Raw genomic sequence first — 15,307 nt, 5'->3', positions numbered from 1 at the left:
CTCCGTCGCTTAAACGAGCACGCCGCGAGATCGAGCGGAGTCGCCGCCTGGCGGCTACTGTCTGAAGCGCGCCTAGTGTGGATTGCTCCCTGCGTCGTCTGCTAGACATTATTAGTTTGAAAAAAAAAAAGACACTTGTTCCATAAAATAACCGGACCTTTGCTGCATCATTGTCGAGCACGTAATCAATCGATGAAAGCTCCGTGCTAAACTCTTACCTGCGTATATATGCGTATTCGCGTGAACAGCGCTATTGAACTCATTGCACAGGAATGAAGTAAACACTTCAGTAGTTCAGTCGTGCTACTGCAGTGCGTAGTACACAAAACACAAGCTAAACACGTACAGAGAAAACAATAAAAAATGTCATATAGTGCGCAAGCGCAGACTGTCATCCAGGGCGAGCATCCCTTTCATCGGCAGATTGCGCTTTTCTCACTTGTAATAGTAACGTTGGATGATCTTCGTGCATCAATTCAACAATGAAGAGCGTATATATTACCAGTAAGCTGCAATCAACGCATTTTATACGCCGACAATCGGATCAAACCGATCACAACGAAGCGCCGCTCTGTGCATTTGTATACGCGCCTTCGACCGCCTCTCCACACTAACGCGGCGACGGTGCTGCCACCTATAGGTCGATCTCGCGGCAGGAATGAAGAATGTGTGTTCAGCCGGACACCTACGGTGCGATGCGGTGCGCGGCCGTCTCGTGTGTTGCCCGTAGAAGGGGCTGTTACATGTCAAAACGCTCATACAACGGACAAAGATGTGCTGGGTAAAGAGATCATCTACTGAATGGAAGCCTATCGTTGTGATCGCTTCTCTAAAACTTCTCTCAAGACAGGAACCCTGAATCATAAATATAGCAGAAAGATGAATGAGAACCCATGGTCAGTGAGAGCGAAGGAATCGACACCAGGGGATGAGAAACGCAGCCGAGAACTCTGGAGAGTTAGGTTAGGTCATTAAATTAAGAAATTTACCGGCATACAATGTAATCAGTTCGCGCAAGGCACTGTACATTGGAGGTTGTTGTGAGAGGCCTTCGTCCTGCAGTGAACATAAAATAGGCAGCTGCTGATGATTATAGCAGGAAACGGTCGCGCAAAGAACAGTACGCCCACAGTTGCATGATAATGTAACATTGGGCACGACACTATCCCTCCCTCTCCATTCGTTTCCCTCTCTCTCTCGCGGTGCGTACACTATCAGTGCACCCCCCCCCCTCCCCAAGAAAAAAAGTTAGGATATATTTTTATGCACAAGTAGCATTGGTGTACAGGGTCGACCACATCTAAGCTGAACACCTTATTAGTATTCAAACCGGTAAAACTAGAACGTTTCTTATACTTCACGAGTGTAATGCCCGTTATAGAACGTCTAATCATGGTGTCGACAAACACAGTAATGATTTTCCGAATTATATATTAAACAACAGCTTCAATGAGGTCTTGAATACTAATGAGGTGTTCAGCTTAAATGTGGACGACTCTTACATGTCAACGCCGCTGTGTTGCATTTGTTATTGAACGTTTAAACTTTTGCTACAGTACTTCACCACTGATACAGAATTGTGGTTAATTAATCGTGCAGGTAATAACAAAAATAAATTAAACTATTAACACCCGACGTTTCGGGGCAAACTCCTGTCCTCCTTCAGTGGCCATACACAAAGGGTCCTGGAGTGGCACCTTTGTAGAATACCTTGCTAATGGAGAAGCTTGAGTTTCACTTGGACTGGTAGTTTGTTTTCCTCGTCCGCGATTTAATACCAGGCGAATCAAATTTTCCCCGGAGGGTATGTTATGATTACTTTCGCTGCGTTTAGGTAGCGCGCACGTGCGCGAACTTTTTCCAGCTAGCCAAAACTCAGTTACGATCCAAAGTGCGGCACGCGTATCGCGCTTGGAACGATAATGCGGCACGATTTCGCTATCGCGTTATCGTTCGCACAGTGACATTTCTAAAGTTGTCGTGTTAGCACATGTCGCTCGGCTTTATCAAGCCTGCTGCCGGGCCTTTCTCAACATCGACCATGTGATCACGGCCAGACAAAAGCGGTGAGTGTATCGTCATCGCGGCCACAACTCTATGCCGGTCTCTGCATCGCCACTGAACCCTGCGCAGAACACAACAGCTGATAGCACGGGCTCAGAATATACGCGCTAGAGCCCTACACGTAGAATGCAATCTCGGCGCTGGTTTGGGCAGTCTTCCACCGGGAAATGCTCCCTCCGGATATCTCGAGCGTGTGGTGTGTCTCGACGCGCCGTAAATGTGGAGGTATAGACAAAAATTCGTGCGCCCATTGCTACGTTTAGCGCGCTAGACGGAAATCTGCTCGCTACGGCCGAGGAAATTGATAAAAAAAAAAAAAAAAAACTGATGGCAATATTTCCCCATTTCGCCATTTAACCAACATGCCGCTACGCCAGCCGACATTACCAGCCATAACAGCTGACATTAGCCATTACTAACCAATAATAACTACAGCACTACAGGCCTGTACATAGGCGTGCGCACAGCCCCCCCCCCCCCCCCCCCCCCGTTCACCTAAGAGGGGGTTGCAAAGTGAGCCCAACACATTGACATAATAGGGAGGGGGGGGGCGCTGCGACTCGGAGGGGGGGGGGAGGGCGATATGTCAGCGCCATACATTGACATAATTGGGAAGGGGGGCGCTGTAACGAACTTTCGCCTCCCCTGAAGGGGAACCCTGCGCACGCCATGGGCCTATAGGATGAATGTAAACAGCAGTGGGTCGTTACAAAGTACGGCGTCTATCCAGAGAGAGCGCGGTCACTGTGTGCCGGTGCCGAAATCGGACATCCGAGGCGGCAAAAATGAATTTTAAAGTATTTGTTACGCAAGAAGCAAAGCATGTGATAAAGACCAAAATCGCTACAACCGTGACTAAACGCTTACCCAAACGAATAAAATAGTTGTTGCTATTCCAGTCCTGGTTGCTTGTTGCAATCGACTAAAAATGCGTCATCTGTCAGTGCATGTCCGCGCCTGAGGAATACAGGGCTGCGCACCCCAGTGCAAGCAATCTTCCGAGAGCACGGAACGCTCGTTGTGCAGCGAATGCACACGTGCGTTTGCGACCAGCGCTATGCATAGGCCGCAAGGAAACGATCCTGTTCCGGAACTTACCCTTTCTGCCCATCGTCTATCTCTCTCCCTCTCCTAATGCCACGAGAAGCTGTAGCGGCCGGTTTGAGCAACACTCTCTTGGTTTGAGCCATGCATATTATCCAGTCACCATAGAGTTGGATTGAACATTACTGCCACGGCCGCTGGTTGAAAAAGCGCTTTTTTTCATCCAGCAGCCTTGACAATGTTAACGCACAGGTCATGTTTGCCTCCAGAAAAGATTTTTGCGCCTCGTGACTCGCTGTGCATCGTGAAAGCAACATGGAACAAAGCCCGCGTGAAGCAAAGAGACGTGTTCCGTGATTGGAGTCTCTGGCCGCTCTGCGAGGACCACGTGTCCACGGCCAGCCATATCGCTTGGGGAGGGTGACCTTGAAACACGGTTCCTCATTTGTGGACGAGTCCGCCTCCTTTCCTGTCCAGGGATATATAGCCTTGGAGTGAGCGGTTCAGCCCTCTTTGACAATGACATGCTCGCCCGGCCGACCCTTGGGAGACATGTCGGTTCCCCGTTCGCGATATTTTGCTTTTGTTGATCGCACGACGCTCGGCAACTTCCGCAAAAGAGAGGTGGGCATTTTTCATATTTTTCCTGCCGTTTTTATCCGAATTAATACAGCGTACATTTCACCCCTTCGCTGGACTCCGCTATAGTGATCGGGTACCACGTGGATCGCTTGGTCATTCATTCTTTGTCTGGCGAGGTGCTAAGGAGCACGGCATTCTATTTAATTTCAGGTCGTCAATGGTACCACGACCTCTCGTCACAATGTAACGCAAGTGTTCTGGCAGTGTCGTTGTCATGGTATCGGGGTGCAGGCGCTTCGCCGTCGTTTGCTGTTCGGTATGCCTACGTAAAAGTGGTACACGTGGCGCTAAATGAATGAATGAAAGCCTGCAGCTAACAGCGCTTTGCGATCGCTTGCGGTATTTCTGTGCAAGCTGGCGCACATTACGCTGAACGAACGGGTGAATGTAAAGCTACAGCTACACTTGCGGGAGAAACAGAGCACGTGTTTTGTGTGTCGACGATTCTTGACAAGTACTTCGTCAGTTATTCAAACCATTATCCTGAGAACCTAGTTTATTGCTCGCCACATAATCATGCGCGCGTACGCGAACTTTTTTTTTTCGTTGGCTTGTTTTCTTAATGCAATTTATCTACGCGAACTGGGCTTACGTGGGGCTGAATGAATGATAGGTGTGGAGCTAACAGGTTTTTGCAAGCAAGAGCAGGTGTCTTTTCGCACAGAAATCTGGGATAGTACATTTTCGATTCTTCGAAATATTATCCTGAAAGCTAAGCCTATTATTTGCCATATCCGCCTTGATGCTGTTTGGATTGTCGAAAAGGATTCGCGAAGCACTCCAATTTTCGATAAGGATACTGTTCCGTGACTAAACATGACGCAACGCGTGATTTGATGGCGGCTACAGAGCAATAAATCCATATGATAGCGATATATAATAATAATTTCTGATGTTTCACGCGCCAAAACCACGATATGGTCATGAGGCACGCCGTAGTGCAGGGCTCCGGAAATTTCGACCACCTGTGCTGCTTTAACGTGCACTTAAATCTAAGTATGTACACGGACCTCTAGCATTTCGCCTCTATCAACATGCGGCCGGGATCGAACCAGCGACCTTCGGGTCAGAAACCGAGCACCGTAACCACAGTACCACCGCGGCGGCTGTGCTAGGGAGAAAGGATATCGCAGATGTACACGATTATCCCGCCAGTCATCTCAATTTCCGCACCTTTCCACAAAATTCCACCGCTTTCGCCTACGTCACCTTTCCATTGGTGATACCACTTTACCCGCCGTGGTACTAAGCTCGAGGACGCAGGTTCGGTTACCTGACCGCGGCGGCCACATTTCGATGAAGGCGAAGAGCAAGACCACTCTTGCACTGCGATTTAGGTGCACATCAAAGAACACAGGTAGGCGATAATAATACTACAACGTGCCAAGCACTCACGTCGTGGTTTTAGCACTAAAAACCACGTGAGTACATTGCAGCGGTCTAATCGACCAACGGAAGAACGCACTAAATGTCGTCATCATCACGCATTTCTTAGCAATTAGATTCGAGCGAAGTACCACGCACTCTCGTTGGATCCTTGTAATCGACACGACGCTGCATGTTAACGATACGCTCAATATGTTTCTTGCAGTCGCTAACCGAAAAAATGGCCTCAACCCCGATTTTCCGTTTCCCCCTTTCTCTCTGTACACCATAGAGCTTACTACGGGGTGCGACATTCCCGCAGTAATTAGAGTTTTAGTGCTGGGGGCCCCAAGCCACCTGCGTACGCACGCTCTTGCGTTCCTTTGTACTCCCAGCCGCATCCACAGAGAATACAAACGAGCGCAAGGGCTTACGTACGCAGGTGGCTTGGGGTCCCCGGCAGGGGCGTAGCCAGAAATTTTTCGGGGGGGATGGGGGGGGGGGGTTCAACCATACTTTATGCGTGTTCGTGCATGCGTTTGTATGTGTGCGTGTATATATACACAAGCAAAACTGAAAAATTTCGAGGGGAGTTTGAACCCCCCCCCATCCCCCCCTTGGCTACGCCCCTGGTCCCCGGCACTAAAACTCTGGGATGAGCGCACTTAGAGCGGGGAAAATGTTTCTGTGAACAGGAGTTCGTTCTGAAAACGTACTTCCAGGAAAGCCAGCATGCAAATTTTTGCAAATATTTTTTGTCGGCGCCCGGCGTTAAGATCCATAGACGATGGCATGGACGGAATACAGAGGTCATTCCGAAACGCTTCAGGATATCGGCAAACTGTACTTACCGTTTTCGACGCGTCTGCACGTGAGAACGATACCGGACGGTGCGCGCACTGCGCAGTCCAACAGCCATGGCTGCACTGAGTTCTATTCCCAGTGCCGCCGGGCACCCACCGGCTTTTCCAATGATGTGCACCGGCCTGGCGACCGGTGTTGTGGGTATCCCGAAAAGTGGCCTCTCCTTTCCGCTCTCTTCGTTCACTCCCCCCCCCCCTCCCCTACGATGCTTAGCCGCACTCCCTCAGAAATAAACGTCTTTCATATCCTCAAAACTCTCAGTGTGCGCACAGAAGCAATGATCCCGGGCTGCTGCGGCGAATGGTCGCGGCCGAGCGAATTAGACAGCATTCACCAAGTGTGGTCCAGCCTCTCGTATCCAAACTCAGATCTGGTGCATGTTTACCGACCTTGCGGAGACACCCGCTACGACGTGCCTCGTGTAATCATATCGTACTTATGGCAGGCACAACCCACATTTTAAAAAAAACATTTGTATCCAGCCAGATGGCACTCAGATTGTACCTATATTACAGTGCTCCTTTTTATAAGCATAGCATCCGCAAGTGGAGATTTCTGGAGGGCATTTGAGCTCTAAACTATCGTCAAAAACGGCTGCACCCAACAAAACCATATCCAATGTAGAACTGCAATGAATTGCTGAACATGTTACGATAAGAAATTGGAAATCACGTAACAGACACGTAATGCAACTAAATGAAGACAGATTTTATCGGCTATTGCCGTCGATATAGCTTAGGCGCTTTTTTATGACTGCTTTATCTTTGTTAACAGTGAGCGATAATATCGACTCATTTTGGTTATTTCGCTCCACGTTATTGCCGTTAGATACTGCAGCCGCATGAAATGCCATTGCGCTACGGTTACAGTGTCAATGGACGAGCGGTAACAACTGCAGAAGCGTATCCGTAATTGCTTGCACGTGGCTCGCATCTTCATCCTGAGCGGTGCGTTTGCGGCCATGCGAGATGAATAAATGGTCGCTAACACCTGCTGGATAGACATACAGGGCTGGTGTACATGCAGGGCGGTGCACTGCTGCACGATTCGGGGGTATGCAGTGGTGCTGTCCCCTTCGAAACGGGACAGAATCAGGCGTTATAACGTCTTTTGCGGACCAGCATCCTGGCTGTCTCTTATTATTTTTTCACGGAAGCCTCTATTTCTGTTCTATCAATCCCTTCCTTGCTTTTTTTCCTCCCGCCAATCTCTAAACCGTCTCTTGCTTACCACAACAGCTGATCTTCCATCCACTTTGAAACCTCAGGAGTCTCTGGAAGATCTCCACGGGGAACATCTTGCCCTTCCATTACAGTGCGTTGAGTTTGCGCAATTTGATTACAGCAACGCCTGTTGCTACGAATATTTGTTTCGATATGTTTTTTTGTTCTCTGACAGCCAGCGTGGGCTTCAAATAGTAAAGCGTAATCGGATACATCGCATCCAATTTGCCAGTGGCATTTCACATCAGTGTCAGTTTCGTTTGCAGAAGCACATTATACTTCCAGAACCAGATTTATTATGGTCCGGAAAGTATCAATGGAATGGAGAAACCGAGGGGCCCGGTTTTTGTCCGAACCGTTAGCACCGGGAGAAATTTATTGCTGTGTTGTAGAAATAATAAAGTGAACGAAGGTAAACCTACGCCTACATTTCCTATGACCATTTGAGCCACGGCGAAGACTGTTGCCACAATCACAGTATTGGGTACTCCATGTCTTTTTGAGCCCTGCATCATGTAGTCATGTAGGGTAGCAGCCTGCCGGAGCTGAGGCCCTCAATTCTCGTTCATTACATAGGCGCAATGAACGAGACCGGGAATAGACGGACTCGAGTTATGACATACGTAGTGTAGTCTATTGACACCATCCAGCCACTTTAAATGGCTTTGCTGGCTGTTGTGCGCAACGGATAGTATATATATGTTGTCCTGCATTAGTGTATGATGCATTACTGAAAAAAAGCTTGAAAAAACAAGGACACGAGAAGTACTGACATGACCAGAGCTTAGTACTGTCTGTCCTTTTATACGCGCTGTTTCCAGAACTGAAACCGTACCATGCCACTCACCCGTTGCGCTTAAATTTGACTTTGGACAGCGTAACCGCATATTAGGCATTGACAGAACACTACGTAAAGCCCTGCTTGTCTACATGTCACAGGTGAAACGTTTGTGTTACCCTTGACTTTACGTGATAGTTGCACGAAAAAAAGAAAGAATAAAAAGGCGATGGCACAGTAGCGCCGGCAAGGTACCCTTACTGATTACCAGTAGCGTGCATTGATCTGTTTCGCATATTTTTGACTGACGTCCGCTTGTCTGCCCTTTCATTCGTATAATCAAAACCAAGGTATGATGACGTCCAAGTAAAAATAAACATGTCAACCGACCAACAACTGCATTTCATTGATAAACGTCATCCTTCAAGCGTTAAAAAAAAAGTAAAGTCAAGGTCCAGTTGCTCAAATTATTCGAGAGGATGATGTGAATCGCTACGTTGCCTGTGGCCAACTCTAACTGAACATGAATTTGGCGCTCTAGCATTTCACTCCCGCCTCATTACTTTCGTTGAGACTAGTTAGTGTGTCATTTTTTTTCTCTTGTCTATCTTTTCTTTTTTGTGTGTGTGGAATACTTTTGAAACCTACCGAAGGTGCCGATGAGGTGGTAGTTGTGAGCTGTCTCATTAATGACACCGTGACAAAGCTAGTTTCCAGCCTTCGGGCATCGTGAAATGCACGAAAGGAAGCCTGAAAATGCTAGCGAGGAGGAAAAGCGTAAGTAAGCCGGCGTCTTACCATTGCGAAAATGTGGCGCACGCCGCGGAGAGGTTATGTTTACCCCCGGTCTCAGACGTCGACGAAAGATCTGCACCTTTTTTGCTACTCGCCGGGCGAAAGTTTTCTGGAAATTTTGAGGGTCTCCACCCCAGCGACGCGCGTCTTCCCCGCACGCGCGCGCGCGCGTGCGGAGGAGGTAGGAGGCGAAGAGGGCGAGGGCAGTGTGCAGAGCAGCCCTCGGTTCTCCCAACCCCGACGGCCGGCGAACGCACAGATTGGCGATGGCTAGTGACGTCACACTTCCCTCTTCCAATGAAAGAACCGGAAGGAACTTTGTTAGCGAGAGCGTGCGCCGATGCGCGCGGAGGCTGCGGAGGAGTGCTAAGGCGCGAGGTCGTGCTGAGGCCAATGAGGGTCGTCGCTCGGAAATTCTCCTCGCCAGTCTTTCCCGAGCTCTCTTGCCCACCCTCGCGTCCTCGTGGAGAGCTCGCAGGAACATGGCGGGTGAGCATGGTGTTGTGTACGGCGCCGCCGCGATTCTCCCTTGCAATGGCGCGGCACGGCGACTACGGCTGCTCTAAACGCGAGCCGTTTTACAGGAATGCCGGACGACGGTGATGGCCTCGTGCCGGATCAGAGTGAGTACGCAGACGATCTGGATCTCGGCTTCCGATCCGTCATCGGCGTCGATCAGCGTCGATGAAGTGCGGTCCTTACGGGGGACTGACTGCTCTGCCTGGCTAAGCCTACTGCCAAGCGCAGTTAGGCCTAGCGGCCTGTCCCTTCAAAGGGCCGCCCGCGGCGGGCGCTATGGCGCTCGTTGCGGCTTCTGGTTGTTGGTTCGTGTGCCGAAGCTCGGCCGCAGTTACTCTGCTGCAGTTTCTCCTCGTAGGTCGATGCCTTGTCGTAGCATACCGTCCTTGTTTACGCGTGCTGCTCTGCGGCACTACTTCTAATTTGGTGTTGACAATTCCTGGAGGTCAATAAACACTACTGGCCGGCTGCTATTTGGTTGTAGGCGTGTTTTCGGCATCATTGTTAAGTTCTCTGAATTCGACGATGCTACTTGCTGGAATGAGCGCGCGCGTTCTCCCTTGTATGTGCAGTTTCCTTGGCGCCGATGACGCCTCCGTCAGCGTGACGCGGTTGACTGGTAATATTGCGTGGGGCTGCGCTTTTTGGCAATCACATCTGCTTGTTTTTGTGTTTAGCCAGCCTACCGTGTAACTTGTGACTTGGCATATCTGCTGTCGGCTTCGTCTTTCGCTTTTGAGCATCGTTTTTCGGAAACCGGTGCGTGCATTCTTGAAATTCTGACGGTTTGGGCGGTTACGACGGCTTCAAATTTAAAATTGCACTGTGGAGTAGCTGACTGCCCGCCGATTGGTGCGAGGTCGTTTAGCTTCAGTATAGTTTGTGCATCTGTCCTTGTTTCTCGTGGGCGAAGAAAAGTTTTCTCCATGCAGTATTACTCCACTGTGGCTCTTAATTATCGTGCGGCGTTCTGGTACTTTTGTATGTTTTTACCTTCACTGTAGCCTCTATGTGCCCTTTACTTCGGGAGCGCTCGCTATGGTAAAACAATTGTTCGCGTTTTAACAGTTGCTGCTGATCGGTTTGTTTGACGTAGGCACAAGCGGAGTTCCAGTGAGTGTGGCACGCATGAAGCGTGCGACGTGCTTGTCTTGATTGACGCGAGCGCCTTTCCATTGTCCCGGTAACGCCAACGGCGAGGACGCCGCTCGGGCTCGCCCATGGGGGTGGAGAGAGCGACCAGCCGAGAGCTACTTGGGCGTTTACTGCAGCAGGCGTTGCCCTAGGCGCGCACTTCGCCGGTCATTTTCGAGTAAAGCGAGATGGCTCACAACCGCCCTCGGTTCTAACCCTAACGCAGCTAGGCTCCTTTGCTAGTGGCTGGCAATGCTCAGTCAAATCATGGGCGATTGTGCGTGGCGTCGAAATTACGTGTGCCGTGCTGCAGCGTGGCTTCACAGCAGCGCAGTCGCATAATTTCTTTCCAGAGACTACAGGTTGTGTTTCTGCCTTGCTACTTCCCTTTGAAATCTCGTACGTTGCGTAATTGGGTTAGTGCCCAGCAGCCTACGGTCTTCTTTGCGGTCAAACGCGCCGCGAGTCCGTGGCCTGCAGTTTTGTCCTTATCAGATCACGACAACGGCAGGTGTGTTGCGTGATTTTGCGGCGCCATGTCGGGGAGGAGGTTTTACACGTGGGGTTTACGCTCGGGCCAGGCGTTATTTAAAAGGCCGCAGTTGCTTACTAGCCGCGGCGCCAGCATCTTTCGCCGTCAAACCCCGTGTGGTCGAAGCCATGCGACTTCTTGTTGGCTGGCAACTGTGGAGAGGTAACTTATCTAGCGCGGTGCCTTGGATATTCATGAGATCGGAGTACATTGCTCTGATACCGTTTTTTTTTTTTTTGTGATAGGAGCTGCGCGAGTGCATTACTGCTGATCCAAGTAATCAAGGTGTACTCACTTGTACACTAAAGCATACCTTAACAGAACTCATTCTCCTAATACTGCTTTGACAGCTGTGTGCATTAACAAAACATTTAGCCTTGACTCTACAGATTTCCCTTATGCACATATTATGCAGTATTTATACTGTTTTTGTCATGTTGCAGGGCCCCCATTGGGTGAAGCAGACTCGCTGAATACAGAGAACGAAGGTGGGCACAGTTTGCTGTTCAGCTTAAGGAGCCTTTGTTCTATTCTACCTTCTGTTCATGTGAAGTGACAGCATACATAGAAGTTTAATGATTATGACTCTTGCTCTTTCCACAATCCAGTGGAATGAGAAAGAGCTTGTTCAGCAAGGCTCTGTAGCAGAATGGTCTTTAACCATGCATTCTTTCTGTGCCCTTCATTAATGAAAAGACCAAAAACTGCTTACAAAGAACTGTTGAAATTAGTAATATGTACTTTTCAGTTTGTGGATGTGCTTATGCTTGCTGCAATACTTTAGTACAATAAGCAAGTTTAGGTTTGGTGACACAATTTATAAAACGTTATCAAGTAAAACAATAGCACTGCTTAGCTTTCCATTTATGTGCCTTGTTAAGGCCATCTCCGGTGATATTCAGAAATCGATGGATCTCAATGAAATTCGGTCTGTACATTCCTCAGCACACTTGTCTATGCAAAATAGGCTTGTAAGGTGTGCAGCTTTCTTACGAATCAATTTTATTAACTCTGACCTCCCACCCGCCTTCCCACGACATTGGCCACATGTGTGTAATGTATAGGTGCTGAGAATCAAATGCAGAGCGCAGTTTTGAGCAGTACGATGTTTGTAAGCTGGTGTTTGTGCTGTTGCTAGAAGTAGCATTCTCCGTGGATAGTGAAGTGATTGGTAGCACGTTATATTGCTTTGTTGGCTGCATGTTGGCCCTAACCAGCCATACACGCAGCGCGAGTTGATGTCGATCACTTTCAGCCGTGGTAAAGCCATTGAGTTTGTATATTGCAACCAGTAACATTACCTGAAATGTAAGCCAAATAAACTTGCTTCTGTAGTTCAGTTGTAAGCATACAGATTCAACAAATCTTCATTTCATGAAATGCAAGCACAAAAAGCAGTCTCGCGATTCACTGTGAACAGTGAATTGCGAGCGGCCATAGCTAGGCAGTGACATCTTGCTAATGGCTGTTGCATTCAATAACAGTTACAGCTCCAAAAGCATGGGACTGTGATATGAAGAGGCCATAAATTGGCCGTATCTGCGAAATCTTTGCCTTTGCTGTTTTTGTTTTCAGCATTGGCAAGACAGGCATGATTCGTGTGCATGAATGGGTACTGCTAGGTTTGGTTCCTGTTCTGTTATTGTGCGTTATTGCTTATTTAGGGTTTTCAAATTCAACAAGTAGAGCTATTCAAATTATACAGCCCAGGGCCATTTCGGAGCCTCAGTTAAAGTATGGCTTCTGTTAACCAAAGTGCTGTAAGAGCAATGGATAGTTCCATGGTCATACCAGATTTTGTGTAGGTTGTGCAGTGGCCATAAGGAAAGCAAAAAAAGTTGCTTTTAACTTGTACTGCTGATTAAAAATAGCTAGGCTGGGAAAAAAGGAATAGAAGCATTTTGGTTGCTACTTGTACAGTTTATTGCAAATTTCTTGTAAACAGGAGGCAAAATTGGAAACCAATTACAGTAGTGGCTTCCTGTGGTTAAGTAATTGCACAAGTTTCATTCCCCCTTGTGCTTCTTGCTCAAGTTCTGAGCTCCATTGTAACTGGTTGCCTGTTCATGTTCTCCATTTTGAGCTTCATGAACACCTTACCATGCCTGCTTTGTTGTCTTGGTCCAATTTAATGCATATGGCCAATAATTATTAAGCTACATTTTATTTAATGTAGCTTTGAAATATTGTTTCCTGGTATTGAGAAAACAATTGTATTAGTTGTCCAGGTTGTGACATCAGAAGGATGTAATTTACACATCATGCAGATTAAGAAAGTCAAGCCCACATTCTCTTGCCGGAGCATGACCTTGACAGTCTTGCAGTATTGTTCAACAGAGCATTTGGTTGTTCTATAGTGATAACAAGCAGTCAAGCTTGCTTAAGCTTTCCTTATGCGGTGTGAGGAGTAGTTGCAGTTTGTATGCATCTATTTAGTGGAAACACAGTACCAACTGTTTGACCCAAGTTGCAGCATATGACTAAAAAAGAGTAGCTTATGTAGAGATGCTTTAAGAGGCAATCACGTAGTTGTACTTGACAATGGCTAGCATTTGTAGGGCTTTACCGTATATGACTTGCCCATTTTTTAGGAATAAAAAAAATGTCAAGTTTTCATCAAATTATAAGGCCCTGGGCAGACTGGAAAGGTGGCCGCTCCAAGTCTGACCTGAATATAGCGCGACAAAGTGATCAACTTTGAATGAAGGTATTTTGCGGGAGTACCTTGTCATGGATAGTGGCAAGTGATCTTCAAAAATAAAGGTCACTTTTTGTCTGGTGCTCATTCGTTTCTTTCTTGGTGTGCGCTAGACAACCACAATTTTTCCCTGTGCTTTTTTCTAAAATAATGGGTTTGTCATAAATTGTGACACCTTATAATTTCATATAAACAACTGCCCTGAAATGTTATAAGTCTTTTGATAACACTTGTTAATTGACCTTAAGCAGTGGAAAGGTATCTCCACCTTTGATATAGTTTGTGTGTGAAGACAGGTGCCTCACTGTTAAAAAAAATTTGTTAAAAAAAACCCCCTCCTGTAAAAAACCTGTAAAAAAAGTTTGCAATTGTTGCAGGTCGTTAATGCGGTGCAGTCATTTCGATTTGCGAAATGAAACATTGAAATGCACTCGATATAGACTTTTTCACAGGAGAGAAAAAAAATGCTGCGATGCTGGGCTGCGCACGGGAGTACAATGGCTGACGTAACAGCTTCGGCAGTGTATTTTTGAGGGGTTTAGCGCAGCCCAAAGAGGATTATGGCGGCGCCCAGGGAACAGACTTTGAAAAGTTCTATAGAAAAAGCCAGGAAGGAGATAACCAGTGCACTACATATGCTGCTCCGTTTGTGCATCCACTCACTTGGAAAATGCAGGAACAACTTTTTTGACAACATAAAACTGATATTATTTGCACCCTTTTGCCGGTAAAGTGTACTGTGATTTTCCAGTGGTAAAGAAGGTGCTTATATTTGTCGAAACACTGCTGGCATTTGTATGTATGTTGAGAAGCAGCAGCAAGGCTAATTTGTGGCTGTGTTGCACATTGTGAGGAATTGTGCCTATAAGGAGGCTTTGCACATTGTGCATTTCTTTTGGACTCTCCTATAAACTTTCCTTTTTTTAGTTTAGGAATTTTTTTGGAACCTGACCTTGATTGGCAAGAGTTTGATTTGATAAACTCATTTAGCTTCCACTTTTTCTGGCAAAATATAGTCTGAGCATGGTCACAACTGAGGGCCCCCCTATTTCGGCTTTCCTGGTTATTTGAACTGTAAAAGTTTTACACTTGTGGATTTTTCAGTGAGGACCATTGAATGTTTCATATCCAGCAGGCACACTTTAGTAAACAGGAATGACTTTATATTTATCAATAAATCTCTTAATGCTGTGTGTGCTCTTGAAGGTTTATATATGAGCACCAACCATACTGCGTCATGCGCTTACCATAAAAAAGAAAATTTAGGCCAATGATTTGTTGATAGGCAAGAGGGCTGTGCGCGTAGTCTGGCTGCTTGGTTTATGTGAGTGTAATCGTAGAAAAATTCTCAGGTGCTTGGACTTTTCAGAAATTGACACAGTTTTGAAAATTTTGGTGCAATGTTGCAACACATTGTGCATATCAATGTGTTGCATGTAGTCTGTACATATCTTCGCTTTCACTTATCACAGTCACTGAAGGTAGTCCACAAGAAGTTATAGTCAACCCATGTTGCCATATCGTGCTGGACTTGTTCGTTAGTAGATTATTAGAATGGAATCTTAACAGCACTCTAGGGAAGGCAAAGTGAAGACACACTAGGCTAATGCTGTGTCAATTGTCTGCACTTTGTCCTGTGCTTTGTGCTT

The 15,307-nt window shown here is 47.2% G+C and overlaps 1 protein-coding gene and 2 long non-coding RNA genes across 4 annotated transcripts in view; 1 reads left to right on the top strand and 2 right to left on the bottom strand.

Moving 5' to 3' along the window:
• Nucleotides 1–6,003, bottom strand: part of LOC125760111 (uncharacterized) — a 29,361-nt gene extending 23,358 nt beyond the window's left edge. Inside the window, exon 1 of the long non-coding RNA XR_007417774.1 lies at nucleotides 5,967–6,003. This is a non-coding gene — a long non-coding RNA (uncharacterized LOC125760111). The remainder of the gene's footprint in view (nucleotides 1–5,966) is intronic.
• The window catches only part of LOC119373199 (uncharacterized), a 61,215-nt gene extending 52,202 nt beyond the window's left edge, over nucleotides 1–9,013 (bottom strand). The window contains exon 1 of one of the 2 annotated variants that reach the window (XR_005179779.2): nucleotides 8,779–9,013. This is a non-coding gene — a long non-coding RNA (uncharacterized LOC119373199). The remainder of the gene's footprint in view (nucleotides 1–8,778) is intronic. The other variant, XR_005179785.2, reaches the window with a different exon arrangement.
• A 130-nt stretch (nucleotides 9,014–9,143) lies between these two features.
• LOC119373190 (serine/threonine-protein phosphatase 4 regulatory subunit 1) overlaps nucleotides 9,144–15,307 on the top strand; it is a gene marked incomplete in the record, with an annotated part of 89,672 nt that continues 83,508 nt past the window's right edge. The window contains 3 exon segments of the mRNA XM_037643195.2: nucleotides 9,144–9,264; nucleotides 9,360–9,398; nucleotides 11,404–11,448. Of these exon segments, the coding sequence (XP_037499123.1) occupies nucleotides 9,258–9,264; nucleotides 9,360–9,398; nucleotides 11,404–11,448 (91 nt within the window).

The sequence above is a fragment of the Rhipicephalus sanguineus genome, chromosome 1 (assembly GCF_013339695.2).
Source record: "Rhipicephalus sanguineus isolate Rsan-2018 chromosome 1, BIME_Rsan_1.4, whole genome shotgun sequence".
In the NCBI taxonomy this organism is placed as follows: domain Eukaryota; kingdom Metazoa; phylum Arthropoda; class Arachnida; order Ixodida; family Ixodidae; genus Rhipicephalus; species Rhipicephalus sanguineus.
Note: the sequence above shows the minus strand (reverse complement) of the source record. Positions and strands in the feature narration are given on the sequence as shown.